This window comes from Rhea pennata, chromosome 1 (genome assembly GCF_028389875.1).
Source record: "Rhea pennata isolate bPtePen1 chromosome 1, bPtePen1.pri, whole genome shotgun sequence".
Classification (NCBI taxonomy): domain Eukaryota; kingdom Metazoa; phylum Chordata; class Aves; order Rheiformes; family Rheidae; genus Rhea; species Rhea pennata.
This window is the reverse complement of record NC_084663.1, coordinates 37,409,039-37,436,741: the sequence shown is the minus strand read 5'-3', so window position 1 is coordinate 37,436,741 and position 27,703 is coordinate 37,409,039. Positions and strand designations below refer to the sequence as shown.

General features: G+C 42.9%; 1 protein-coding gene across 1 annotated transcript in view; it reads left to right on the top strand.

Moving 5' to 3' along the window:
• The window catches only part of WIF1 (WNT inhibitory factor 1), a 46,541-nt gene extending 43,509 nt beyond the window's left edge, over positions 1–3,032 (top strand). Inside the window, exons 8-10 of the mRNA XM_062567600.1 lie at positions 838–933; positions 1,556–1,651; positions 2,911–3,032. Of these exons, the coding sequence (XP_062423584.1) occupies positions 838–933; positions 1,556–1,651; positions 2,911–3,032 (314 nt within the window). The remainder of the gene's footprint in view (positions 1–837; positions 934–1,555; positions 1,652–2,910) is intronic.
• Positions 3,033–27,703: the final 24,671 nt, after the last annotated feature.

The following is a 27,703-nucleotide window of genomic DNA, read 5'->3' as shown; positions in this document are numbered from 1 at the left end:
AGAGGGCCCTCGAAGAGCCCGTGGCTCTGAATCAGGCCCAGCTGGACTGTGAAGGTGGCTGTCCTCCACAGTGGGCGAGCCAGGGCCAGGCCTCCTACAGCAGCACGGTCAGACCGAGCTTCTTCAGCCTGCAAAGTGTTGGTGTGAGGAAGAGCAGTTGCTAGGCTGGAAAGAAAAGCCTTGAAATATGTCTGCCAGGTCTAATTACAGTTGCCAAAGATGCTCTGTGCTTTACAGGCAGGAAAGAAGGGCACGTTTTTCAATGTTTCGATTTTTCAGTTTCTGAGCTGTGATGTGGAGCAGTCCTCACTGAGCCATCCACAGCATCGTGGCATGCCAAAGCCTGTTGTTACAAGCTGACAGACCCAAACAATGTTTATTTTCTGCAAGTAGCCACCATACTTGTCTGTTCTGAGCTTCCCATTGCTTAAAATAGTTCTCATATGCCACCAGATTTTCTTCTGCTTGTGCTCTATGGGTACAGATGCCACTTTTTGCAAACAGTAAGGAGAAAGTCTGTACATTGGTGCCTCTCTCAAGAAGGGTGAGAAGGAGGAGGGAATAGTGACAGGTGGCACAAAGGGTCCTTCAGAGTCCTAGTGGCACAAATCTGGGCAAAAGATTTGTGGACACCAGGCTTTCGCCATGCTCCCTCCAGGCAGGATGCAGGTCAGTCTCGGAAGCACAGCCCTACCAGCCTGCCCTCCTGCTGGATCTGCCATAGCCCTCTCACCCCACCATCAGATGGATCTTTCAGGTACAAGGTAGGCTTCTCAGACAGTTGTTCCCAGTACCTGCAGGGATTAAGACTGTTGTTTTCATGTTTCCTATTTCTAGGTAAATGCCATCAGCCCTGTCGAAATGGAGGTAAATGTACTGGTAAGAATAAGTGCAAGTGCTCCAAAGGTTACCAGGGAGACCTTTGCTCCAAGCGTAAGTACTAAGGCCACTTTGCCAGCCCTAATTGTATGAGCACCAAGCTCTTATGCGGTGTCTTTTTGCATAATGTCAGTGCTCACTGCTGCTGTCAAGATATTGCAGGTTAATTGGCTTCCTGGGCGTACTGCATACACTCACCTTAAAGAAGAGTTATGACACTTGGAAACATTTGTTTCAAAAGCCTTCCCACAACCTTTTCTGTACAATGAGTTTCTTTGAAAAGGTGAGGTGTCTGTATAATAATAGCAAATGTTGCTGGATAAATTCCACATGAAATGGCCATACATTGCAGCGTTAAAATCCTGCTGGAGCATTTTGCCTGCCCCTCATGAGTGCAATGCGGGCTGGACTCTGCTTTCCTCTGCTCTGGTGGTGCTGAGCACTGCTGTTTGATGTGCTTCTCTCAGAGACGCTGAGCCAGATATTTTAGTTCAGCGGTGGGGTAAGCTGCTCCAGGAGCCTGCACACATTCAGTTTAAAATCACAGATTTACTGTGAAAGCCCCAGTCAATGCCAAGACTAACAGATCTGAAGGAACAGCAGGGAAAGCAAACATGTAACTCAATCGCTGAATGAAATGTCAAGAAGTCAGATGTACGCTCTCGCTTTATTACAGCTGTCTGTGAACCCGGCTGCGGGTTGTACGGCACTTGTGTTGAACCTAACAAATGCCAGTGCAAAGAAGGCTGGCACGGAAGACACTGCAATAAAAGTAAGTGAGAAATAAACTCTGCGGGTCCACCTCAGAGAGTCTTATAGAGCGGGGTGACTGCTTCAAAAGGCTTTCCGCAATTCCCTTTCTTCTACTGTATAAACAAAACAATAAAACTAAGGTTTTAATATTCCATAATTTTAACTATTTAAAAGAAAAACTAAATAATTTAAAGCTGCTTTACCACAATCAGCCCAATATCTTGAAGGGTGGATATATTAAGTGGCAGTGATAAATATATATATATATTTATATACCTGCAAAAATTTGCAGCTATAAAATGCACTGATTAGCCATAAGAAATGTGAATCCTACATGGCTGCATCAAATGAATGATCATTTTTATTAAATGCTGTTGATGCTTGTGATTTGTATCACATTAAAATGTATTAGGATAAATTCAGTTGTTGCATAAAAAATGTAGAGTATACAACTAAAACAGATTATTCTATGAAAATCAGACTGGGGAATCTACTTCTGTGCTGTTAGCTCGTGGACCAGTATAATTACATAAGTCATCCCCTGAAGGAGCAATAATATTGACATAAGTTGCGTTTAGAAAAAAGGTACAGGGAAATCAATACGAACTTCAATTCCATCTTCCCATCATACACTTATTATTCTTCTTGTAGTATTTTTATTATAAACAGCTTAAATAGCAAGTGAAAGAGTATGTGCTGTGAGTAAATGTCGCCACAGAAATAATTATCTGCACAACAAAAACGAAATGCAGAGTGGGTCTGCTGCATTAGGAGGAGTCAGTAGGCAAACACTAGTGCCAGGGCCAACTTTTGGAAACCTCCATTACTGGGATTTAAAGCTTGGGTACAGTCCTGCTGTGTTTAGCACTGCAAAACCCTGCGAGTTCAGCAGAGAAACTGAGAACGGGCCATTTGGGTAAAATCCGCCCCCCCCACCTGAAGTGCCTACATAGGGCTTAATTTGCACGCACAGCTCTGCGTGCGGCACCGCAATTCGCTCTTTTCCAATGAACCCCAATATCGCGTGATCTTCAGCGAAGGTTCGCAGCCCGTTTCGGAGACTCGCTTCGCAGCCGCTGGGCCGAAGGGAGCGTTTGCAGCTGCAGACGCGAGGAACCTGAACCGTGCAATTCGCACCCGAGGGACGCGGTTAGAAAGATCCGGCTGGGGACTCCGGTTTTTGCAGCGCCGCGGCCTTTCCCGGGGGCGGGAGAGGGGGAGGGAGGAGGGCCGTGGCCGTGGGCAGCTTCTTTTGGCTGGAGCCGGCTCCTTTTGCAGGGTACGGAGGCGGCGCGCCCAGCGCCCCGCGCCCGGCCGCCCCCAGGCACCGGCAGCTCACGCCGTCCCCGAAAAGGGCCGAGGAGAGGCCCGCGCCGCCCGAGTCCAACTACGTCTGGTGAGCGCGGACGTCCGGAGCGGCGCGGGGCACGCGGAGCTCGTCGCCGTCGCCAGCCGCTCGCGGGCTCAGCGGTTAGAGCGCCGCTCGTCGCCGTCAAGGTTGCGGGCTGGAATTTTATTAGCTGCGTTGCAAACCACTGAGCGGATACTTGCTATCTCTTTTAGGTTTTATAAATACTTCTGTAGCATGATTATATAGGCTTCTTCTCTCAGTGCTTTGGATGGTGTTTTGTACTATATTTCAGTCATGTTTAAACTTCCTTTTTTGACTATATAGCTGCAAATATTTTCCAAAAAGTAGGTAACAGTATTCCAGCAGAGACCCTCCTAGACGCTAACCTGGATCAGTTTGATGACTACAGATTTAGCTGGCTTAAGGCAAAGGCAATGTCTTCTACATTTTTGCAATAGTGTGTTTAGACTTTTCTCCAAGAAAAATAAATAAAATAAATAAGAGGTACCTAATTTAAAAATAGGATAACTCAGTCCAGCAATATTTGTGTTTTTTCAGTTTGCAGAACCCCGTGTATTAAAAATGCACTGTGGTAGTGCTGTTTAAGCATCGTAATATATTGTAAACAAAGTAGGATTATAATGTATGAACTTTTTGCATTGGCTTGAAGCTATATAATATATTGTAAACAAAACAGCTCTTATGTAATAAACTTTTTATACTGGTGGTTATGTATAAAACACAGATGCTGCTTTAGTTTTCTGAGCAGTGATCAGCGCGGCCAGCTCCAGGCGCAGGAGCGCTGGGCAGGCAGGATGGCTGCTCGGGGCACCTCGAAATGAGGAGGGGGCTGGAAGAGTTTCCTCATCGCTGCTTTCCACTGCTGAATGCAATGAATGCTCTTTTGGAGGGGAGGAGGATGAGGAAAGGAAGATCTTGGGATATTTTCCTTCAAATTGAGGAAAGATGGAGCTTAATTTTATGACGAGGTGAAATGTGTCAGCCCCACCACCATCACCGGGCCATGACAACTGACTCCTTAGTGGTGAAGAGAAACTCATTTGGAAATGAAAATCTGAATCAGCTGAATTTCCCTTGCTCTCATTAGTAAACTAATATACCTTTGTGAGGCAAGTTTGGGTTTGTTTTTTTTTTTTTTTTCAATATCTGCTTGATTCTTCCCTGTTCTGCTGTATTTATCATTGTGCCTGCTAATCCTACCCTTTATGGAAGGACCTACTGATCTGCACATTCATTGCTCTGCATTTCCAGGGATGCCCCAGTAGCCCTTCGTACACACAGATGTCACTTTTTGCTCTTTGTATATGATTTCGGTGATGATTGATTACACACTGCAGAAAAAGGCACAGAAATTTCACACTTAAGATTCTTCAGAAATTTTGGCTGGAAATTTTCAGATCCTGCCAATTTCTTGTAAAATTCTCCCTTCAAAATAATGGATTTTCTTTTAAACTGAGTAGTTTATTTAGCCGTTTGTTCCCAAGACAGTAAATGCTACTTCTTTGCTATTTGAATGTCACCACTGATTTTGGGAAGGGTCATTAGTCATTAGTAGAATATGGTCAGAAAAGTTACAAAAGGGGAAGAAAAGGTCCGTGAAGGCTTGCAATGTGCACACTGCAACGCAGTCATTGTTCTTGAATAACATCTTGAATAACCAACTTTCTACAAGCCAGATTTCCATCACTTTGTCCTTAATGCCTGTATGAGCACAAAGGAAATCTCCTGTGTAGAGGAAGTCCCCTATTTCATAAATTTTTAAGTCAAAGTTCATGATATATGACAATGCTATGAGACGACACAATACTTCAGAAAAAAAAAACAGTTTAATGCTGGAAAAAAATTTACCATTAGGAAAGAAACTGTAGAATTTATTACACCTTATCACTGAACAGTGCATATATATAGGGAAAGCATATAGGTGTGCCACAGATGAAAACCATTCAAAGAAGAATATCAAGCAAATTCAAAATACTGATCTATTTTGATATCTCAGACAGCAACTGGCTTTTTAACAAAAAGGTTTGTAGCTAGCCAAAGAGACGCTAAACATTACACTGGTAGGCAGCAAATAGGCGATAATAAAAGCTGGTAAAAGAACAAAAAAAAGTTAAATTGTTATAGCGCTACTCCAAAAGTCTCAGTTACACAACTGATAAAATGATAGTTTTACAGAGTGTTTCTAATTAATGGCCTGATAGTTTAGTTATCTAATGTTAGCATCCTGCTAAGTGCAGCTGTGCACAACAGTTCAGTACTGAATGGACAAGCAAACACACGAGGCACAGAAATAAAGCAGAGAGAGATGCCCAGAGCTGCCTGCAGGGCTGCACTGTGGCTTGCAGCATTTCTGCATCGGGTGGTGTCGAGGCCTCGCTTGAAGCTATTGCGTTGAGCAGGTCCAGCCCTCACGGTCGGTGCGTTTCAAGTCCAAAGACCCTGCACCAGGCAAAGCACTCTGAGCCATGGGAAAGGGTAAATCCCCAAGGTCTTGTGCTGTGAATGTAACTTCATGGTCAGTTAGGTGATGAGCTGATTAGCCAAGCCTGGACAAAACCTTAAGCTCATGGTTAGACCAACGATGTCTTCATCAGCTCTAAATAGAGCCACTAAGATTTGCTCAGAGGATACTCTAGTGGAGCAGTGAAACAGCAAGAGGTGAACACACACACGCACACACGCACGCACACACAGGTAATTTCACAAGCGAAATGAGTCCCGGTTGTAGCTTACTTTTCACTGCAGCACTGTATCAGGGTGGCTGCTGAACTACAGGCCAGCAACATGTTGGTGGCTCCGAGTCCAAAGCTTCCGCTGGAGCCCAACTAACTGCGCACTCCTGAGTGCCTGGCTGGAGGCATCGGTGCCCAGCACAGTCGTGCAAAGTCAAGTACACTCATACCCAGCCCCTGCTCTTTGAAAAAATTTGCATTTCATACCAGAAAGCTTGGGGAGACAGGGGAGAGACATGCGCTGCAGGATTTATCTTTGCTAAGAGAGTTTGGAAACGCGTGTAGTCAGAAGCTGGCCCTGCTCAGCTCGCTTTCTGGTGCAGAGCTGAACTGTGCATGGAGTGGAGCTGTGCACAGAACAAATGGGTTGAGGGAAGAGCAGGGTTTGGAAAATACGTGTATGCAGATCTGAGCAGATTTATCACCTACCTCTGTGACTTTCTGAAGTTCACAACAACATTCAGATCATATTATTTTCAAGCAAAGCATCAGAATTTAAAGTTTAGAAAGGGCACTGTTTATTTTTGGCTTAGCTCAACATATTGTATTACTTATCTTAGAGAGAGAGAGAATTTTAATCCCTTTATAGATAGCCCATGAGAGGCCAGGAACAGCTTCGTTGCACAAATCTTTCCATGGGGAGAGGAATTTTTCAAACAGTTTAGCGCATAGACCACGTCTGGCCAAGTGCAGCTCATAAGCAGTTTAAATGCTTGTGAGGGGTGTCTGCACAGGCTCTTTCCAAGATCTTTCCCAGCAGATCTTTAGTGGCTCACCTGGGAGGGTCAGCCCCATGACACAGGAGGAAGAGGGGAGCCTGCCCACAAGCTGTCTTCTCATCTGAACATCCATAGCCTAGTGCTGAGCCTGGAGGTTGGCCACATTTATCACCACTCAGTATTATTTATGTTAAAAAAAACAAAGAGAAACACCTCTTTAAAAGTTTGCTTTTCTTCAAAGCCACTTACACATTTGTTTAGGGTGTCTACATCAAAAGCCTAAGTATCCCAGGAGAAGGGAAAGGGGCTGAGTTCTTGCCAAAGACAAGCTGTGCTTCCAAAATATGTTTTGGATATTTAGAGTCCAACTAACTAGATTTTATAGGGAGACTGAGGTGCTGGCTTGAACTTACAGTGACACCGTTCACACCATCTGTTGGCACATTACACTCCCCCATGCCTGAAAAGCAGGCCATGAAAGCAGTGGTCATGCACAAAGTTGATCCATTGAGTTCATGGCCCATATAACCACTCTGAACGATGATGGGCTTTCAGACACCTTTTTTTTGGAGTTTCTGTTTATAGATCCCACACGTAACAGGCATGAAGGAGCAGTAGCAGACTGACCACAAAGGCTAAACAGCTGCAAAAACAAACTGCCGGTCAAGTTTCCTGCACCACTGGGTTTTGTAAAGATCGTGCTTGATTTGGGTCCCACCCCAGTTTCTGCCACCTTCTGCTCTGACCATCTGGGAATCCTATGCCATCCTATCAGCCTAGGCTTGCAGGAGCAAATCCTGCGGCATCTGCAGCACAGCCTGCAAGCAAGTGTTTCCTAATATACCCCATTCATTGAACTTGCAGGATAAAAGATGGAGACCCAGAGCCAGCAGGGCAAGCTCACTGCAGAAGTGATGCTTCCTTTGGGTCGGGAACTGCAGCTTGGAAAAAAGGTGCATCTACCCATGTTTAATGTCCTGCCCATCCTGTGCCCTGGATTAGAATTGTACATGCATTTATACATATTCTAGGGTTTCTTTATATTAATTACATATAAAATCCTGCATTTAAAGGACAGCATTTGGGTTGTAAAGTCACTCAGCTCTCAGAACAGCCAGACACAGCTGGCTGTATAACCTTGAATTGGCTCCCCCAGCATGCAGGTACCGTGCTGTCCTCCATGTCCCCCAGGGCTGCTAGTCCCTGCATATGTGCAGGGTAGCAGGGGCCCTTCACGAGGCAGCTCCTTAGGCTTCTCCATGGTCTTCTCTCCCATGTGCAGCTTCCTATGGCTTTCCAGCACACTGTTTGTCCTCCATTCTCAGCTTTTCTGAGGTGTTCACTATGACCCTTGTACAAATATAAACATATCCTTTATCTCCCCATCATCCTCCCCATCAACCTGAAGAAAATCATCCCAATGCACTGATAAAGGTTTAGACAAAGATTAAGGACAAAATACCCGCTAATTCTGAGTGCCTGATATGAGACACACTGGACTTATTTTCCAGAATCTGCAACTTTATAGCACTAACCTCACTCACTGCCTGCCATCTAAATTCATTTGCAAATTTGGTAGGAATCCTAGCAGAGCATAACTCACCTCCTTTCCCCAGCTGGAGCCACCTTGCTCATAAGTTCTTATGAAAATAAGATCATATGTAATCACATTAGCAGTAGCTATCTTTTAATTACACACATAAAGCTGTCTGCATAACCTGCCACGTCATTTTGTAATTCATAACTTTAGTATACAACATTTTGTAATCTCAATAAATTGTTCATCTAGCAGTGCATGTAGTTATGGGCATGTGCAATTTCTTCTTTCAAATAGATTTAAGAAATCTTGAATCTTTGTACAGCACTTTACTCACATCTTTCATCTTTGGGTTGCAGCCTGTAGCTCCACAGAGAAAACTGCACTTGGTAGCTGTAGCAGCCATCTTCTCTATGGATCTCATATACTTGGGGATGAGACCCACACTTTACTAGCTGGCTTTGTGGTTACTTTCTGAGAGCAAAGGAAAGAGGGTTTTCCATGATTTGGTCAAGTAGATGTAAGCTCTGCTGCTTGGTCTCCCCAGGCCTGAGCATTTCTCTCCCATCCTTTCTCACCTGACTCAAGCATTTCTTTATTCCTAACTCTCAGGGGCAAGCAGGGGTTGTTTTTCTGTTTGTTTGTTTGCTTTGCTAGTCAGTTCTGGTCCTCTTTCATAGGATCTTTTCATAAACTAGAAGGCAGGGATCTCTGGACAGTTAAACCTTGGCCAGTGACTATTGTGAATGGATAAGAGACACCTCAATTCCACCTCATCCATTCCTCAGTCGGCAACCCAGTGAGTCTAGCTATAAGTACCAGATGTAGTAAAGTCAGAAACAACTTGAAGGGTTCAGGATGCTTGTGAACAAGGCAAGACAGAAGAGGGCCTCTCTGCTGCACACAGGTCCCTCTCCCACTGCTTGCTGCTGGCGTTCATGCTGCAGACCCTGACCAGCCTGGCTGTCAGCACGAGCCAGATGGGTCTATACAAGGAGGACAGTATGAAATCACAAATCTATTTCAGAGGGATACAGAAGAAAAGAACCACTGTAAAGCTTTCAAAGGTCTTCAGTAACATAGCAAATCACACTAACTCCAAAGGTGGTTTCATGGCTGTTCATTACTGCCAACTTGCTACCACAATAGCCCACCAAGTTTCTTTCTTTCACTTCCTATTTCCTAATTTCCATTTCATTTATATACTTGCCAGCTCCTTCTACCAGCAATTCCAATGAAAGTCTAGAAATTGTTCGTCACCTAGTGAATGTGTGGTGCATTATCTCTAAGCATCAGGTGCTGATATACTTCCCTCACCAGCACATTCCCCTTGTGCTGCTTCCTGCCTGCCCAGCGACCCAAGCCAGCTTCACATGTAGCTGAGGACCACCAGGACATCATTAATTGTCCAGCAGGGAGTATTTGGATAGGCGACCCCACACTGTTTCAACCTACTTCACCATGTTTTGGCATCTTCTGTGTTATACATCATGCCCCAATCCCAGGTGCCTTGCCCAAATGGAGTCTGCCTTGACCCCAGCCTGGCACTTCCCCAAGTCCTCATATTGCCAATTACCAGACTTTATTGAACAAACTCAGCTACTAGGCAAAGTAGCTGAGCACCTTACGTGCTATGCTCTGGCTGGCTTCAAGTCAGAGCTCTCAGTTAAAGTCCTGGTTCTTCTCAGTGTCCTCAGTTCCACCACTCAGCTGCAAGGAGGTGGATATTGTTGGTACCACCTCCACTCTTTTCTATCTGGAGATTGACCCACACACATCTCCTAGGACATCTCCCAGACAGTACTGCCATTAAAAAAGTTGAGTTAAAACTAAGCCCAGGATGTGTTTGTTTTTTTAAAAAAGAAATATCAGATTATGCAAAGGAGTAAAGCTTTCTCTCCTTTTACAGTTACAGTTATAGTTAAGAGACTATTTTCTGGCCTGAAATTTGCTACTGCGTCAGTATATTGCTTTACTTTACTTGTTACATGAAATGTGGTGATTCAGTAGTGACAGTTGCACCTCCAAAGCCTATTCTTGAAAGGAGGCGATAGTGTTTGAAATGCAGCCGAAACACCAGCCTCGCTGGAAACCTTCTCCCACCCACCCCCCACTTCGAAGTTACCAGCTCTTCCTAGTGTTTCAGCCGTCATGACTTACACCGATATGCTCAGCAATGAGGCATAATGGTTTTTCTTTTTTTTTCTTTTTCTTTTTTTCCATTTCTGGGTACCTTTGAGACCCCATGGGAGTAAGAACAGAGTCACGAACTCTCCCCAGAGGCCAGGCTGTCCGTGCAGACAGTGCTGCGGTAAGGGCAGAGGCTGCTCCCACAGCGAGGTTGGTGCACCGACACTCTGGGACCAAACAGTTCTTTGTCAGTACCGTGAAGCTGAAACTGGTATCACCGAAAGCCCTGTGGGTCTCTGCAGCTATTCCTCAACATCATTACAAAACATGATGTAGTCACATTTGATTCGGGTTTTTTCCCACTACTTCTACTCCCTCTTTTAGGTAACTTAAAACTCAATTTTAAACAAACAAAAAAAGTCAAATAGACCCCAAGTAACTGAAAAAGGCAAAAATTGCATGTGTTTCAAATTCCACACTTCTAGCCTATTTGGAAAAGCCTTTCAATACTCCAGTAATGATGTGCTTAACTCTACCCTTTCCCTTTGCAGTACAATATTGCTATAACATTTTTGAACACCTTGTGGACCACCCACAAGCAAAAAGAGCAGCAACTGCATGGCCAGCACAACGCCTTGAACGTGAGGTTTCCTTGGGGATTTAGAGGACAAAAAGAAAACAGTTTGTTGGTTTGTATTTTGACTGAAATAGCTTTTGATCATTCAGACAAATCGGTTCTGCTTGGGGGAGACCAGTCTTTTCTGAAGCAAATGAGTCCCACAAACACCTAAGTGAAATAGGGGGACTGCTAAATACAGAAAGTACCTGAAAAGAGCCATGAGGATGTTTAAATATTTAGATTTCTGTTCAGTCCTTAAGGGGATTTGATACATCCTCATGCAACAGCTCTGATTATGCTGCAATATTCTCATATCTTTTGGGGAGATGTGCTCTAAAAGGTGAGCCAGTGAATGTCCCTTTGAAAAGAAGGCAGGAAATCTATCAAAAACCTTGCAAGTTGTTTATAATAATGATAACTTCATTAGTTATTAATGCCACCTTCCTATCCACTGTCTAACACTCTGTTCAGGCTGCCTCTTATAGACAGACAATGATACAACAGTGTTATTTCATATTTATGAAGTTATTAAGCAAATAATTTTGCAGTGAAACTAGACTGCTGCTATAAAGCTGCTACCTCACTGCTTCAGTTGTGAAAACACAGATGGATGGGACAAACTTAAGCTGGCTCTTTTGTAAGATGTGTTTGAAGCCTAGAAGCAACTTCAGCCAAACCTGTGAAGTTCTATTTGCCTCACAAGCTGTTCTGGATCGGTTTTGTTAGTCATGCCCTCAAGATTGTCCCAGGCTAGTGAGTGTCTCAAACTGTTTGATCCTGCCTATTTTTGCTTGACAGAGCTGTCTCAGCTGAGTTATCCATCCAGGTACAGATGGCAACAGTGAAGGAGATCTGATGGTGGCTCTCTTCCTCTCAGACCTTACTGAATCATCCCTTGCATAAAAGGGCAAGAGAGGATCTTGCAGTGATGTTGATGTGATTTTCTATGGCACACAGAGTTAAAGACCTTAACCAGATGTTATTATTAAAGAGATGTAGAACTAGTTCCAGAAAAAAAAAGAAAAAAAAAAAGTCTGCTTCCAGTATCCATATTTCAAAAGAGTTCTTGGATAATACATGAGAGTTGAGAAGAAAGCAGCAAGAGTTATTCAGAATTGTGGAAAAGTATGTCAGAGAATGAGAGCCTTTGAACACGATTCAATAAGTCTGGCTGAGCCAACCAAATAGCTCACTGCTGCTGGAAGAGAAACCTCTTCTGCCCGCACACCATCCTCAAATGCAAGAAGTAAAGCTTTCTGCTGGATAAGCTAGCTTAATTAGCTCTCTAGCCCATCAGGTGAGCCAAAAGGAGGAGATCTTTAAAAGGTTTCTCAGCCATGAAAATGCCCTCTGGGGCTGAAACACTGAATCTAAAGAAATTTCAGAGATAGATACGCTCAGGGTACACATTTTAGCAATGATTTAAGTAACCATTAGAAGTTACTTGGGACTACAGCAGATTTAAATAACCATTAGGTCTGACTTGGGACTCCAGCAGATTCTCTATCACCTTGGTCTTAAAATTAGGACTTTCTAAAAGATACACACACATCAGCTAAAGAATGTTACAGGCTAAGGAAAGTTACGGACTTGATGCAGAAATGACTGAACAAGGTTCTGATTCTTCCCACATTATGATCATCTGGTCTGAGCTTTCATCTAACAGCTTATGCTGGCCTTAAACATAGAAAATGACAAATAAGCCCAGAATTAAGGCCAAATGCAGGTATTACATTTCTGATTACCTCTCTATGGTTTCAAATGACTTTATCATTCTTCTCATTCTGCTCTGTAAAACACAGCCGGGTAGAGTCGCTCCATGTTGTGGAACAGCTGCCACATTTCACTTCAGAGGTGGATGAGGCTTATTAATAGCTGAAGCTACAATTGTGTGTTATTTATATACCGATATTCTGCGAGGAAGAGGCGTTACAACTTTAGCTGGAGTGACAAAGCCAAGAGTTCAAAGCCATATCAAACCCTAAAATGTATAATGTGTGAAAAGTTGTGGCTTTTTTATTTCCCTCCTTGTTCATGAGCTCTGAAGTACGTGTTTTTCATAGTCCTGTGGCAATTGCAAGTTTTTCCTTATGTTGTTATGTGACAGAATTAAAAAAAAAACTGTCGTGAAGAAACCTCAGAAATTTGCATCGTTTAGAGACAGGGAACAGAGAGAAGTTCAAAAGAAGGGCAAAGACTACATGCCTACAGATAAGAGCCTTTATAAAGGCAGTTACTCATCAAAGCTCTGCAGCAGAATAAATGGCTCGGTATATTTTAAATGAAGTGTTTTGCAGATATGATCACATCTGTGTGGCCTTCACTCTTCCAGGTAGCAAGTATGGGTCACAGTGATTACGTGATTGTTCCTGCGTATCTTGGCAAGTTGGGTTTTCCAGTTCTGGCCAAACTCCACCCCGGACAAGTGTTGCCTTCATTTGCTGGCAGATCATTCAAGGGATCTTTTTATTCAAGTGACAGCTGAAAGGCATTAAATTGGACAGTAAATCATTTAACTGGAGCCTAGAATGTGTGAACACTGAACCACAAACTCTGACAGAAGAGAATTAGAATTTATTTTCTGTTCTGAACAGTTTTAACATTAATGGCCCAGTTTAACCACATATAACAAGCATAATCTGTTCAGTTTTCAGAAGGTCTTCAACTGGATATTATATACCTCTTTGGTGGTTTCCTATAATTATTTGAGGTTTTTTGCTTGGCATTTTTGTTTTTAAAATGAATTTTGTTCCCTTAAAAGGTGACAAAATGCTAGCAGTGGAGGACAAAGTCTATCCATGCCACAGTTCAGCGGAAGTAGTAGCAAACCTCCTACATTTCCCCTGATCCCACCATGCAGGAATGAAGAATGAAGAAAAACAATCTGGGATGAAGAGCAAAAAAAAAAAAACAAAAAAAAAAAACAAAAAACAAAACAAAACAAAAAAAAAAAACTTCCCACAGTTTGTAAGAAAAAATACTTTCTTACTGGGGGAAAAAAAAGTTGTTTTTTTCAGATCAGCATCTCCTACAAAAGCTATTTCATTGCAAGCTCCTAAGACACTTTATTCAGAAAGAATCTGCATCCAGCACCCAGTCAGCTTGGCTGAGTTAAGCTCGGAAATGAGCTAAAAAGGAAAGCCATATTCTGAACTCAAAGGGGACCAAGGAGAAAGCCACAGGCTGAAGGAAAGTGATCTCAGCAGGCAGAAGAAGACAGCTGCTAAGGGAAGACTTGCTGGGAGCATCCCTGGAGGTGGGAATGGGAGCTGAGAGCAAAGGTCGCTGCTGGCCGAGACCAGCCACGGCCGGTGGCCGGGACCACGTGCACTGATCTATTTATCCTGCTCTGGACTGCCCCGGCAGCTTGGGAACTGGAGGTTATTCACACCCAGGTTAAGCCCAGCTTTGCACTGGAGGGATGAACCGTCGAAGAGGAAACACCGGTCACGGGAACATCAGACGCGCTGTGGAGGGGCGACGGCGTCATGGCCAGAGCGTGCGGCTGTCTGCAGAGCCGGGTTCCCCAGGGCCTCCCGCGGCGGGAGGAGACACTGCCGTCACGAATGGCCAGAGCTGTATGGAGGTGAACACGTCACCTTCTGCCCAGCAGAAGAGGTCACAGCCGCTGGGCTGCTCCACGCCATCCACCTTGCACGGATGTCGCCACCGCCGAAGGGGCAGAGCGTCCCGTTCAAAGCCACCGGGCTACCAAACTGCTGGGATCAGCTACGAAAGGACCCAACTCCAAAGCTGCAGCAAAGCTCACAGTAACCACACGTCTCCAGGTCACCATTCGAGGGGGGAGTCTCATGAGTGCGGCCCCCCTGCCGGCACCTCCCGGGACACCCTGCCTTTGCCAAGCTGCTCCTTCCAGTTGCAGGGCTCGCGCGACGGGGGAATTTCAGCCCTTTTGACTTTAAGCGGTTTGGATGGCTCCTGTGTTTGAAGTTGCTGGAACTACATCAAACGGCCGCGAGCAAAGAATGCCGTTGAAGGATTTATTCAGCCTGGGTATGAGTGTTACTGATGGGAGCAAAGGGAACGACAAGGATTTCTCCGCCACCATTGTGATCGCCCCATTTAAAAACAAACAAACAAATAAATAAATAAATAAGGTTCCTCGTTAATATCAAAACCATTTGGCTGAACATTTTACTGCAGACTCCAAGTAAGTTCCAGATTGCCGTGGTTACGTAAATACTTCTTCCACCAGCGAGTGTTTGCGAAAGGAAAACATTTAAAATTTAGCAGCAAACCTTTCTAAGTGGCAATCACGTGAAACAATACATTAGAAAAAAGCCAAATGTCAAACTTCTGAATTGAAAAGCTACAGCTGGAAACATAGGTTCCAAAACAGTAGGCAAATTAAAATACTACCATAATTAAATTAATTAGTTTCACATTGGTATGATAATACATCTCTGTATGAAAGGTAATGAATTACAACATTTTTGCATAAGGAAGTTTTTTTAAAAAAAGATCATTTTTCTTTAGTTCCTGTTCTATTTTCTGTATTATATTCCAGCTTCAGTGAAGAACATCAATATTTTCATCTTTATCTTAAATTCTGGAGAATTAATTATAACAAACGAATTTAAAGGGGGAAATAGAACACTGTTACTAATTATGTGTTAATTTAGCTGTGCTGATCCACAGGTTATGATTCAAAAGGTTTCATCCCTGATTCCTCTGTGACTTTGGAAAAATCCTATTTTCAGGAATGTTTCAGAGTGTTTATATCCTCTCTTTCAGGAAGACTCAGTAGCAAAACCATTGACTCACAAGGTCTGCTAAAGTATATAATGTTCAAGATGCGCTTTGTTCTCTGCAGGACTGCGGCTCTGCTGTCCCTTAAAAAATACGAGCTGAGAGAAAACAGAAAGCCATATTTAAAACCAAAATATACCAGTTTTGCTCAGCATACATAAGAACCCCTGACAGAGAGAGAGGACAAAACAATAATAGTGCATGGGTAGAAGGAACTGTTTGAGAAAATTACTCCCCTAGAGAGAAGGTATGGAGAAGATGGAGCTAGACTCCTCCCAGAGGTGCACAGTGCTACGATGAGAGGCAACCGACATAAGTGGCCGCAAAGGATATTCCAGGAAAGAGAAGTAGAATTTACCATGCCGGTGTCCCAGCACTGGACCAGGGGCCTGGGGAGGCTGTGGTTTCTCCACCTCTGGAGATACGTGCACCTTGCCTGGACACAGCGCTGGGCAGCCTGACGTAACTGCCACACTGGCCCTGCTCCGAGCAGGGTTTTGCACCAGGTGACCTCCAGAGATCCCCTCCAACCTACCCGATTCTGCGATTCTGTGGTAGCCCCCATGAAGGGAGACACATAAGGCCACAAACAGGTGTGAACTGTACCTCATGTGCATGCTCTAGTTCTGCAAACTGTGTGAAGATAGGTTTGAGAAAATAGATGAAATATTATCCAGTATTTATGTCAGAGAAGTGAGACAGGCATGATTTGCTCAGACCTCTGTTTTGTTTTTTTGAAGAGACAACGCAGACCAGTTCACCTGGGATGCATAAGTATGGTCGGTAGTGCTTAAACTGAAACTTCTGCTCTCTAGGCATTCCTGAAGAGACCTGGAATCTGAGAAAATGCAGCCCTTTGGATATGCACGGCCAAAAGATTTCTGTGCCTGCCTTTGCGTTTATAAGCACCGCTGTAAGTTTAAGGCACAATTTGCCCTTGCTCTGCGGCAGTCATAACCTCACCTGTCACTGGCAACAGGCTTCGCACAGAGCAATGCACTTTGCAATGACCACAGCCCTTGGGACCAGAGCGTTTCCCCAGGATCTGTTGCCACCTCCCTGCCGGACACTGGGTCACAGAGCAGGAAAAGAAGGGAAATGGATGGAGGGGGGATCAGGATGAGATAGTAGGGTAAAAATTTGTCTACCAAAGTGTATAAGATTTTCATTTTGTTTGAAAAGGGGACAGGTGAAATCAAGGACTGATGGTTTGGAGATTTTTCTCCCCTCAGGATAGAAAGAAGAGGCCAAATAAAACTGTACATGAAAGCATCAATGAGTCAAAGAGAGGACAAGCAGCAACCTTAAACACCACCCCAAATGCTGCTACCTTTCACTCTGACTGGCGGCCACTTACCTCTCATTTCCCTGCTCAGCGCACAAAACAAAAATCCTCTCCTTTCAGCGATTTCATTCTGCCTTGGGAGAACTCAAATACCTAAGTTTAAGTTAGCATTTCACGCTAGTTTGGAAATATGTCAGTTTTCTTGTGTGTATAATGTAAATAACTCCCACTGCAATTAGTCTGCTACCAGGGGAGGGACAGACTGAATCAACATTGCTTTTCTGTTGAAGCGCTGTTTCAGTTCATCTTACAAGTGTGGCATTGTCTCCTAAAATTACATTATTAATTACAGCTAATACACCGAAGCCCAGACGAACGAAACTTTGATCTGGGTAGCACCGCTACGCAATCCCTATGGCACGTAAACGGCAATTGCACAACCAGGCTCAAATACGGGAAAGCAAAGACGTACGGCCAATTTATTTAGCACCCCTGGACTAAACAAGGTGCTTGTTCCAGTGCCAGATTATGATTGACTGAGATTTACTCACAAAACATTTCCCACTGAGCATGTGCGACAAACTGCAATTATTACTCGTCCAGTTGTTTTTTTAAAAAAAAGCCCATCTTTAGCTGCTATTTTGGCTGGGCTACCTGACATTCAGAAACTGCCTGCCAACTTCAGCAGCAGAGCGGGATAGGGGCGTAGGTGCGGGGGTACAAAAAACAGACCAAGGCAGGCTTAGGGGATGGCAAGGAACAACAGGAAGGAAAGAGAAAGAGGAGAGAAAAGGAGAGAGGATGTGCTTGAAACAGGCAAGGAAGAAAGGAGAAAACACGAGAGATTAAAGGAACATAAGGACACAAGAAGTAAGCACACAGGAGAGAAAAACAGATGTGAGAAAATGAAGGAAACTGAGAAAGAAAATAGAGGAGACAGCTTAAAAAATAAAATAAAATAAAATAGCTAAAGATAGTTGCCTTGAACACTTGCCCCACAAGAAGAAGGGAAGAGCTGGCCCGTATGCCTTCCATTTCTGAAGTAGCCCATTTAGGCTTCTTCTGCTGCAATCAAGCACATGAAATCCCCGTTTCTCATATTAAATAGTAACAGGCAGGAGTTCCAGAGCAGAGACCTCAGTAGAGCTAAACCAGAAAGCGCTTGCCACGTGGCACCTAGTCCTAGGCACTTGGTGTACAAGCTCTGCCACATAAATCAAACTGAAGAAACATGGGAAGACTTCACTTAAGAAAAAGAAGATCAGGGTCAATAATTTAGCAGTACACTGTCACTGATCTACAGAGCTGCTCAGAGAGCCAGGCGCAGACCAAACACACATATTTGATTAACAGGCATGCAGCAGTTATATATTGGGAAAAAAAATGAGAAACAGAATTTTTTCACTGCACAAAAATAGGAAAGATTTTCTGTGCACTTCAGAGTTACAAGAGAGAGTCACAAGCCAAATCACAATAGTGCTTTTTATCATCCATGGTGGAAAGTAGTCATCACAAACATTCCGTTGATATATCGGTGGAGCTGAGATAGAAAAGAAAAACCGGCAATCAATAAAAAAGCCAAGTAGTCTGAAAGCATTTACAAATTTTTATTCTTTGAAGAGGCATCAAGGAATGTATTTAGAAGACACAAATCTCATTTTTCCCCTTCTGTAGAAAAAAAACAAAAATAAACAAAGAACTATTGTGACAGGAAGACTGACATGAACAAAATAGAGACATATCCTGTTTGTCTGAATGTGGAGGGTGCTATAAAGCCAAAATCCTTCTTTTAAAAATTCTGATTTACTCTTTTTTTAAAATTCAAGTCGCACTTCTGTGATTTAACCATCCACATTTAAACTTACCAAGATAAAGCATAAAGCTCTCAAGTAAAATTGTCTTAACAGATGAAAATAGCAGAGTTATTAAAACATTGATTAGAATTGTCAGTTTGCAGTAAATGCAGATATCATTAAAATCTTAATGAAATTCAAGCCAAACAGAAGGCAGTTCAGTAGAACCTTGATGATGTTTTTAAGCAAGAATTAGGGACTAAACTGTGCAAGAGTATAAAATCTTTCCAATGACTCACCATAAGCTTGTCTACTACAATTCTGCATAAATATTCAAGGTAATTACTACTTAATTACTAAGTCATGCTACCATGTGAGTCTGATTTGTTTTCAGAGAGATGGAAAATGGGAATTGTCTCTTCAAGCAAAGATCAGGGCAGGAAAACTCAGGGGAAGAAGTTGAGGTTCTTATTTGTGTGCATTACTTTTTTTCAGGTTAAATTAGTTAAGTGAAAATCACAAAGTAGATCTAACTGCCCAATAACTTGGCCTCTTTCAGTTCTTTGGAGTAGTAAGTAGGGTTTCTATCCATTTTCAGTCCCTGCTCAGAACATCCTTTTCTTACAATTAGGAAAAAATACGAAATTATTGAACTACCTTAATATTTGAATAACAGAATTACTGAAGTCAAAGATTTCTTCCCATAGCCTTGTGTAGATTTTTCAAGACCAAAGAAACCAAATACTTCTTCATCTGTAATGTTATAAGGTACCCTTTACAGCTATGGGTCCAGACCCAGCAAGGTTATACTCTATTTACTAGTTCTGAGAGATTCATCACAGTCAGAAGGTGCACATGAAATTTCACCAGACAGGTCGCACCTTTATGATTTTTTTAAAAAAAACATCTAACAGCTTTCCATTACTGTTCTGAAAAATGTTTGCTAAAAAAGCAGTACAGTACAGGCTTTCTAACTCACCTTTTCCCTTGAATGAAGGAAAAGCCACCATAGGAGTTAATGTTTTAAATTGAGACCATTTTAACACAACCAAGCAATGTCATGTTGCATGTGTTGACTTCGCCACCCCCTGAAATTTTAATAAGAATAGATTAAATTGTGTTCATGACACTGAACTGAAAAGCACTGGGTTCAGTTCTCTGCTCTGATGCAAGCTTGGACATGAGACCTTGGGCAAGGGACTTAGTAAAGTCCCATCAGTGAAATGAAGATAATAATTGTATCACACACACATAGATGTGTCTATTTAGGCCTTGAACAAGCAAATTCTTAATGTCTATGACATCCTTTATGTCAGCAGACATAAAGATACCCATATACCAGATAGCAGGAAGAGTCTGACTGAAAACTGTTTTGAGAAGCATCTCTCTTCTGAAGCACAGTATCCAGGACAGCGGGACTTCCAGCATTACAACTTCAATACAATAACAAACTGTGCATCCTGTGGTCTTTTCCTAAGCCAAAAGCAAATGCTCGTGCAAAATATGCAATTAACAAGATGCTGAAATTGTTCTGCAGCTATGAATGTGCTCAGAAACATTCATTTTTATCTCTCAAATTATTTGAATAGATTTTTCAAGGGACTGGGTAAACACACTAGTTCTGTAAGAGCCATTTTCAACTTCAAACTTGTGTGCCACCTTATTCCTACAGGTTTAAATCTCCCACAGCATTTAGATGCCTCCTTGTTGGCACTGGCAAAGCAGTCAAGATACTGTCATCAGATATGACAGTGCTCTTAGATCCTGAGATGTCACAGCATGTGGAGCAGATGCCAGTGGCTGCTCAGTGCTATACAGGTATGATAAAAACAGTTGTGGGCACAGGCATTTACAGGACAACAAGACACTTGCTTTCAGCTGCTGGAAAAGGGGTTAACTAAGCATCTATGGTTGGACTAAAGATTAGGTGCATAACAGATTTAGGAGGGGGTCTGCAAAGGCAATATGGCACCCAAGAGTCAAAGAGCTTCCTAAGAGAGTAGGACCCCTACTTCCTGAGCTTAAAACTGAGAATACCTCAGAACCTCAGAAAGATGAAGGAAGATGCTTTACTGATCTGCAGATAACTCAGAAGTGCTTCAAAAAGCACTTAAATTGTTTTTATGGATTTCACCTATAAGCATCCAGTTCTGAGGTTCGTAGCCACTCATAGTGCACAGTTCAGCACTCTGCATTAGGTATTTATTCCTTCCAGGGCAGAGAAGGTGTCTATGGCTCAGCGGCTGGAAATGGGCATATCTAGCCCAAAGGGCTCCAGTACCTTTTCTAAAGAGTCCTTCGTTGTTTATCCAATAAGTCACCGAAAAAGGAGAACTAGTATTAGAAAAGGAAAGCAAACTCTAGGACTGTCTCTTCCCAGGAAAGGACCCAGTCACTCATCCACACATAATTTTAAACCCTGTTTCTACATCATTGCATCTTGAATAATTCACTGTATCATGATCCAGGTTCACATACATATCTGTAACCTCGCAGATGAATACTTTAACCACTAGATTTTATAATAATGAGGAAGCATAGCTGCAACTGTTTTTGGAAATCATAGGTCATTTAGCAAAGAGGAAAAGAACACCCAAGTGGTCCATTTTGGGGGCCACTCCCCTAATTACTGAACCACTGTAGTTTAGGCAGGCACCATGTTTTATAAGAAGGAAGCACTGGCCAGTTCTTCCAAAGACAGTCTGCAGACACCTCAACTGAAAGAAGTAGTTCAGGCTTTTTGCCCCATGTAAAACCGTAAGTGATGAGGGGTTTATTTTTGCTACATTTTGATAGCTTCCTGGTCAGCATGCTGGCTATTATAGATCTTCTTCTGAGGGTCATGGGCACACAAGAAGCCAGGGCAGCTGGTTCTGGGATTTAGTTTCTGCTCTAGTGCGGAAAAGCTGCCTTGCATTGTCCTACTTTCAGGCAGGTAAATCTTCAAGTCGCGTCTCAGGTGTGTATGTGCAGGAGAAGAGCATTTGTTGCTGAGGATTGGAAGTTAAATGAGAGTAAAGGCTCTGGCTGGCCATGACAAGTTAACAATGTTCACCCCATCACCTTGGGGCTTGTTGTTGAACAGACAGATACCTGAAAATGACCCTCTTAGATGTCTAGCTTTGTGCACATACTCAGTCATGGACAAGAACTGCATGATGCTGAAAGTCCCAGCAGATTCTCAGGGAGTGTTTGAATACAAAGTCCTACTGAGGCACATATAAACTGCTTTTTAAACCCAGCTATTGTTCCTGCAGATAGTGCTGTTTTTGCCGTCTCTGTTTGTGTCTGTCTGGGGATTCCTGAGAATACAACTCCTAAAAAAGAAAAAGAAGAAGCTCCAAAGTTTCTTCAAGTCCCTGGGAACGTCTTTTGTAGTTTTTCCTCTAGGGTGAGAAGTCCCTTTCTGCTCATATGTGCATATGATAAACACATGGATGGTTAGGGAAAAGGACTTAGCTTTCCTTTTTCTTACATCACTCTTTCAGTGATTTTTTTCACAGAACATAAAGATGTTTATTTTTATCCTCCTTTTAAAACTCAGATCCAAAGGGACATCATATAAGATGCAGCTTTGCTAAAATCTCGAGGAAAGGGTTTCTCAAAGGAGAAGAAAGCTTTGTGCAAAATGTTTCTCATTCAGCTCTTCCCTACCCCTCCCAATATTTACCAATTGTTCAGTCACAGGATGAGAAAATACCAGGACTTTTACTTGGTCATTCTTCCTTCCCACTTGATCCAGGTCCTCTCAGCTACTTCCTTCCAAAATGCCACCTGGCCCAGCTGTGGACAATTTAACGGCTAATAACTAACCAGAAGCATGAGGGCAGCCTTATTAAGATTTCATTCTTGACTATTTTGCTCTGTGGTAGACCAAGCAGGACCTAGGTTTAATGTAGACTACTCTTCTAAGAAAGAGTGTTTCAGAATAAGGCAGTTCAAAATAAATGAGTAATTTCTTAGACACAGAAGCTGTAGAGGAGAATCCACACTCTGCTGCTTGCACAGGTGTTGGATGAGAAAGAGATTTAATGTTAGTTCCCTGCCACCATTTGGAGATGGTGCCATCACATGCTACCATCTAAGGAGAGATGCATTTCTGAACTAGAAAAGTGCAGGAAGAAGTCAGAGATCTCCAAATAGCCTTGCCTGGAAAGAAAAGCAGACATACAATGGAGAGGGCATTCCTGAAGTGTCATGCATGTAGGTTAGATACAGTTGGCAAGACTATTTTTGCTCATCTTTGAACCACCTCCATCCTCAGTGACAAGAAGATAAATACTTCAGTTTATCAACTTTTTGTTAATTTTCTTTATAAGAGGAAACAATCAAAGTCCAATTCTACTAAAATCTTTCAAACTTCAAAGCCAATGCAACTCCATCCTGCTTAGGCTGTGTAATAAAGATATGGGAGAATCAGAGTCTTGGACAGGAGGGAGAGTGTTTGCAAGAGTAACAAACCAATGTTACGAGAATGGCTATAGAGTGGGAATCGGGGAAATGGCTGTTTCGGAAGGGTTCAAACCTGCTTTAGAACTAGGCAGGGAACATCTGGAGAAACCAGTAATTGCAGATCCTTGGTTCATGTTCAAATCAATATCCGATTTTTTTTAAGCTATTTTTATAATCAGACTTTTCCCTCTCCAATCTCAAAAAAAAGAAGAAGAAGAAGAAGAAGGAGGAGGAGGAGGAAAAGGAAGAAAGAAACTGTTATCTATATGTACAAATGGTCTGATATCCTGCTGCTTGTGAGTAGCAGATACAGAAGCCATTTTCCTTGCCCAGAGGCATAACGAGTTTGAAAAACTTCATAACAGCAGCAGTGCTTTTTTTTAAAAGTAATGATCTAATTTTGAAGGCATAACAACTCTGCATTTTTGTCAGTGATTGTGGGTTTTTTTTTCCACCTATGCAAACCTAATGTTACTTTTTATAGCTGCAGTTGCTGACTCTATACAGTAACCAAGCATTACTGTCTGGCATGGTGGCACTGAGAACAAGAAGATGCACCCATTTTATCCATTTATTTTTAACGCTTCCTCATTATTGTTGGTTTTGTGGGTTCGAGTACTGCAGGCCTGTCAGGAGATGAAGAGGGCTTTCCTGGCTGCTGAAGGCAGGCTCCAACATCTGCTCTGTCCAGAGGGAAGGAAAGCTATGTTAAAGGAATAAAAAAAGACACCACAATTGTTAGCTATTTGCTAGTATGTTTAGGCAATGAGATCAGAGTGGTCAAGCTGAAGAAAAGTTTGTTCAGCTCTGATTAAGAGAAACAAAAAGCTTCTGGCACATAGGTTTTCATCTTACAGTAAATCAAAGTAGTCTCTGATGAACAAAGCCCTTTTTATATTTTACAAACTATAAAGCACTCCAATGGGTGTTTACTTGTAAATGACAAACAAAATGACATGCAGATTTCACAGTACATTGGAAAACACTGGAGTTTATATTCAAAAGCAGTTGTTGTAAACTTGATTGTATAACATGCTGATTTTTAACAGCAAACATCTGCTTATTCTTCTCAGACATTTATTTTCCCACTTTGCTTCTAACAAAATGTTTTGAATGCTGGATAATGAAAGGATCTCTGTGCCATGTAGAATATTCATGCTTGTAGAGTCAACGTGTGAGCATTTTCCAAACACATTCCATGAAAGTTCGCATGGTTTTACTACCAACAACGTGCCCCAGAGCTGAGAGGAGTGTTTGCCACAAAGCACAGGTAAATAGAACTTCATGTCTGTACTTCAGAAGACTATTCTTTAAACCATTCCAAGTTGTCTGTAACCTTTGGAATATTGTCTACAATGAAAAAATGATGAGAAACATTTGCTTCCAAACCTGACTCTCTAAGGCTGAAAACCAACAGCACATGTCGATTGCAGGCAAAAGTCATTTGCCAAGACATACACTAGAAGGACATTCTCACTATGTTATGTACCTGAAAACCACAGGTATAAATATCCACTTTATCCAGTGCTCTTTCTACCTTCATTCTGCTCCATCTGAACATAAGGAGAAACTTTTTCACTGTGAGGGTGGCAGAACACTGGAACAGGTTTCCCAGAGAGGCTGTGAAGTTTCCGTTCTCGGAGATATTCAAAAGCCTTCTATGGGCTGTAGGTTCAAAATGCAACTCCTCATGTGACCAGACCTACTGAAACCTAGAAAATAGAGCAAAGCCCAAACATGGCATTTCTTTTAGGTAATTAGATAAAGAGGATCTGGAGTTCATAGAATCACAGAATCAGTAAGGTTGGAAGGGACCTCTGGAGGTCATCTAGTCCAGCCCCCCTGCTCAGCAGGGTCACCTAGAGCATGTTGGACAGGGTTGCATCCAGGTGGGCCTTGAAGATCTCCAGAGAAGGGGACTCCACAGCCTCTCCAGGCAACCTGTTCCAGTGCTCCGTCACTCTCACAGGGAAGAAATTCCCCCTCACAGTCAGGCGGAACTTCCTGTGCTTCAGTTTCTGCCCATTGCCTCTTGTCCTGTCACACGGAACAACTGAAAAGAGTTTGTCCCAATCCCCTTGACACCCTCCCTTCAGGTACTTGTACACATTGATAAGATCCCCCCTCAGTCTTCTCTTCCCCAGGCTGAAGAGGCCCAGCTCTCGCAGCCGTTCCTCACAGGGCAGGTGCTCCAGCCCTCTGATCATCTTCGTAGCCCTACGCTGGACTCTCTCCAGTAGCTCCATGTCTCTCTTGTCCTGGGGAGCCCAGAACTAGACACAGTATTTGAGATGAGGCCTCCCCAGGGCTGAGTGGAGAGGCAGGATCACCTCCCTCAACCTGCTGGCAACACTCTTCCTAATGCACCCCAGGAGACCATTGGCTTTCTTGGCCACAAGGGCACATTGCTGGCTCATGGAGTTGTCTGGTTTGAGAAGCTGTGTAGCTGTGGTGTCAGAATACCTGAAAAAAATTTTTTTAAATGAATGTACTTCAGGGAAATCACCCACTGGGAATATTACTTGACCCCCGTGCTGACTGTTACTTATTTCAGATGGATGTATTCGGATGAATGTATTTCAGATGGATGAGTGCATTAGGTTAAACATATTTTACTAGAAGGGAAATCGACACCAGCCATAGCAATGGGAGCTGGGTACACTTTAAGAGCGATGTTTTCAGTCCTTGAGGGAGGAGGAGGTGCCTCATGCTACTCAACAATGACGTGACTGGATAATTAAATGCGAAAACTAGGGAGGCTCTTCTAGCTGCCAACTATACGAATGGCTGGAGGCAGGGCTGCAGCAGCTGGATGCACTGGGGCAGATCAGTCTGGGCACTGCACTGATCGAAAATAAGAAAATAGTGGCATCCTTACTGATTTATCCCTGGAAGGAGGATAGTGAACAAATGTGAATCTGCCATCAATAAATGATAGGTTTTATCTCAAATGATGTTGTACAGTGAGCCAAATTTATGTTACTGACCACATGCTCCTTTTCTAGTCAGTGGAGTACTTCACTGGAACTGCTCTGTTTGTTTAGGATGGGAAGAATCATGCTGTAGAAGTGCTTGTTTCTCTCCCTTAATTAGAGGTGGCATCTAGAAGACTGTCTTAGCTACAAACATCTACAGTGGTCAGATGATAATCTTCTAAAGCAAACTCAGCAAGCAGAAGGGGACTGTGAAGATAAGGCATTTTGTTTGATGGTCAAGGTGGAGCACTGCATGGTGGAACAGGACTGTGAAATGGAGGAAAAAATGGGACTAAGACCAAATGAACAGACAGCAGACTTTCCTCTTCTCCTACCAACCCTAAAGCTAGAAGTTTCTCCTCTCACCCTGTGCCACTTGCTGAGAGATCCCAGTGCCCACTGTGAAAGACTCATCATCCTACCCGTAACAGCTGGCAAGCACTAGAACATCATTATGAACATTGTAACATCAGCTCCTCACTGAAGAAACAGGGCATCTTTTCATTAAAATGAGGTGTAGCTTTGCTTTGCATTAAGTCGCTCATTGATTCAGACAGCAGTCAGGGTGCTTTGCTGACTGAAGTGACTGCAACATTGGGATGAGGAGAGAATCATTGGGAAAGGACGTTATCCAGGAGGTAGGACACTGAAATTTCACATGCTTCAAAACTGCTGCCCTTCTCAGAATGCCACTTATCATGCTATGCTGGCTAAAACAAGGATCTCACAGGGATTGCATCCTGCAGATGCTCCTGGTATACTATAATCTGCTCGGCCAACAAAAGCACTGGATTTGCAAAGGTCTGGGTGCCTCAGAATGCAGGAAATAATATTTTGCAAGCCTAGCTACATACACACTTAATTCCCAATCCTTACTTGCATATTCATATATACAGGTATCTTTAAAAACTTTCGCCCACAGAAATTAAACCTATTTGAAGATTTAGTATTTTGCCAGTCTGTTAGTTGGATTGTTTGACAGTAACTCTTGTCCCCAGGGCTGCGAAAATATTGAGTGTAGGAAGTTAAATGCCATGTTATAGGTATGGATTTTTTCAAAGGTCACAGGGTATTAAAATCATCATCCAAAGCAAGGTTCATCCAGCTGGAGCTCAGAAAAAAAGGATAGGGAAAAGTCCCTCCCCTCTTTCCTAATATTTACATTTCTTCAGGGTAGCCCTCCAAGTTGTTATTTGAGCCTTGTACTCACTTTGTTGGTGCAAACAGAAAATTCACACCCCTGGCCTTGGTAACTGCTCTGTTTAGCCTTAGCACCAACAGACGACCTCAGATGAAGAACTAGAAAGTTTTTCATGTAGAAACAGCTCACAAGGCTTAGTATTTTACCATGTTAATGTGTCCCAACTTTGTACCAATTCTGCAGATACCAGATTCCTTAGAGCCCCTGTTTTGCTGCTAAGTTCAGACACAGAACTGATATGGCTTATGAGTCAGTTGAGACCACAATCTTACACTTTTCAACACCAATGAACTCCTGAGGACAACCCATTCAGCTCTCATCACATTCTCGTTCTTCTGCAAGCAAAGCTGAGCTAAGAGAAAATAGTCTGCAAAGTTTGTTGTCATTCTTAAATAAGGTAAAATCTGGAGTCTTTACTGGAACTTTCCTGTAATGTTTCTTTCGATATTGATAACAGTTGGGGGTTGACAGACACACAGTAATCTC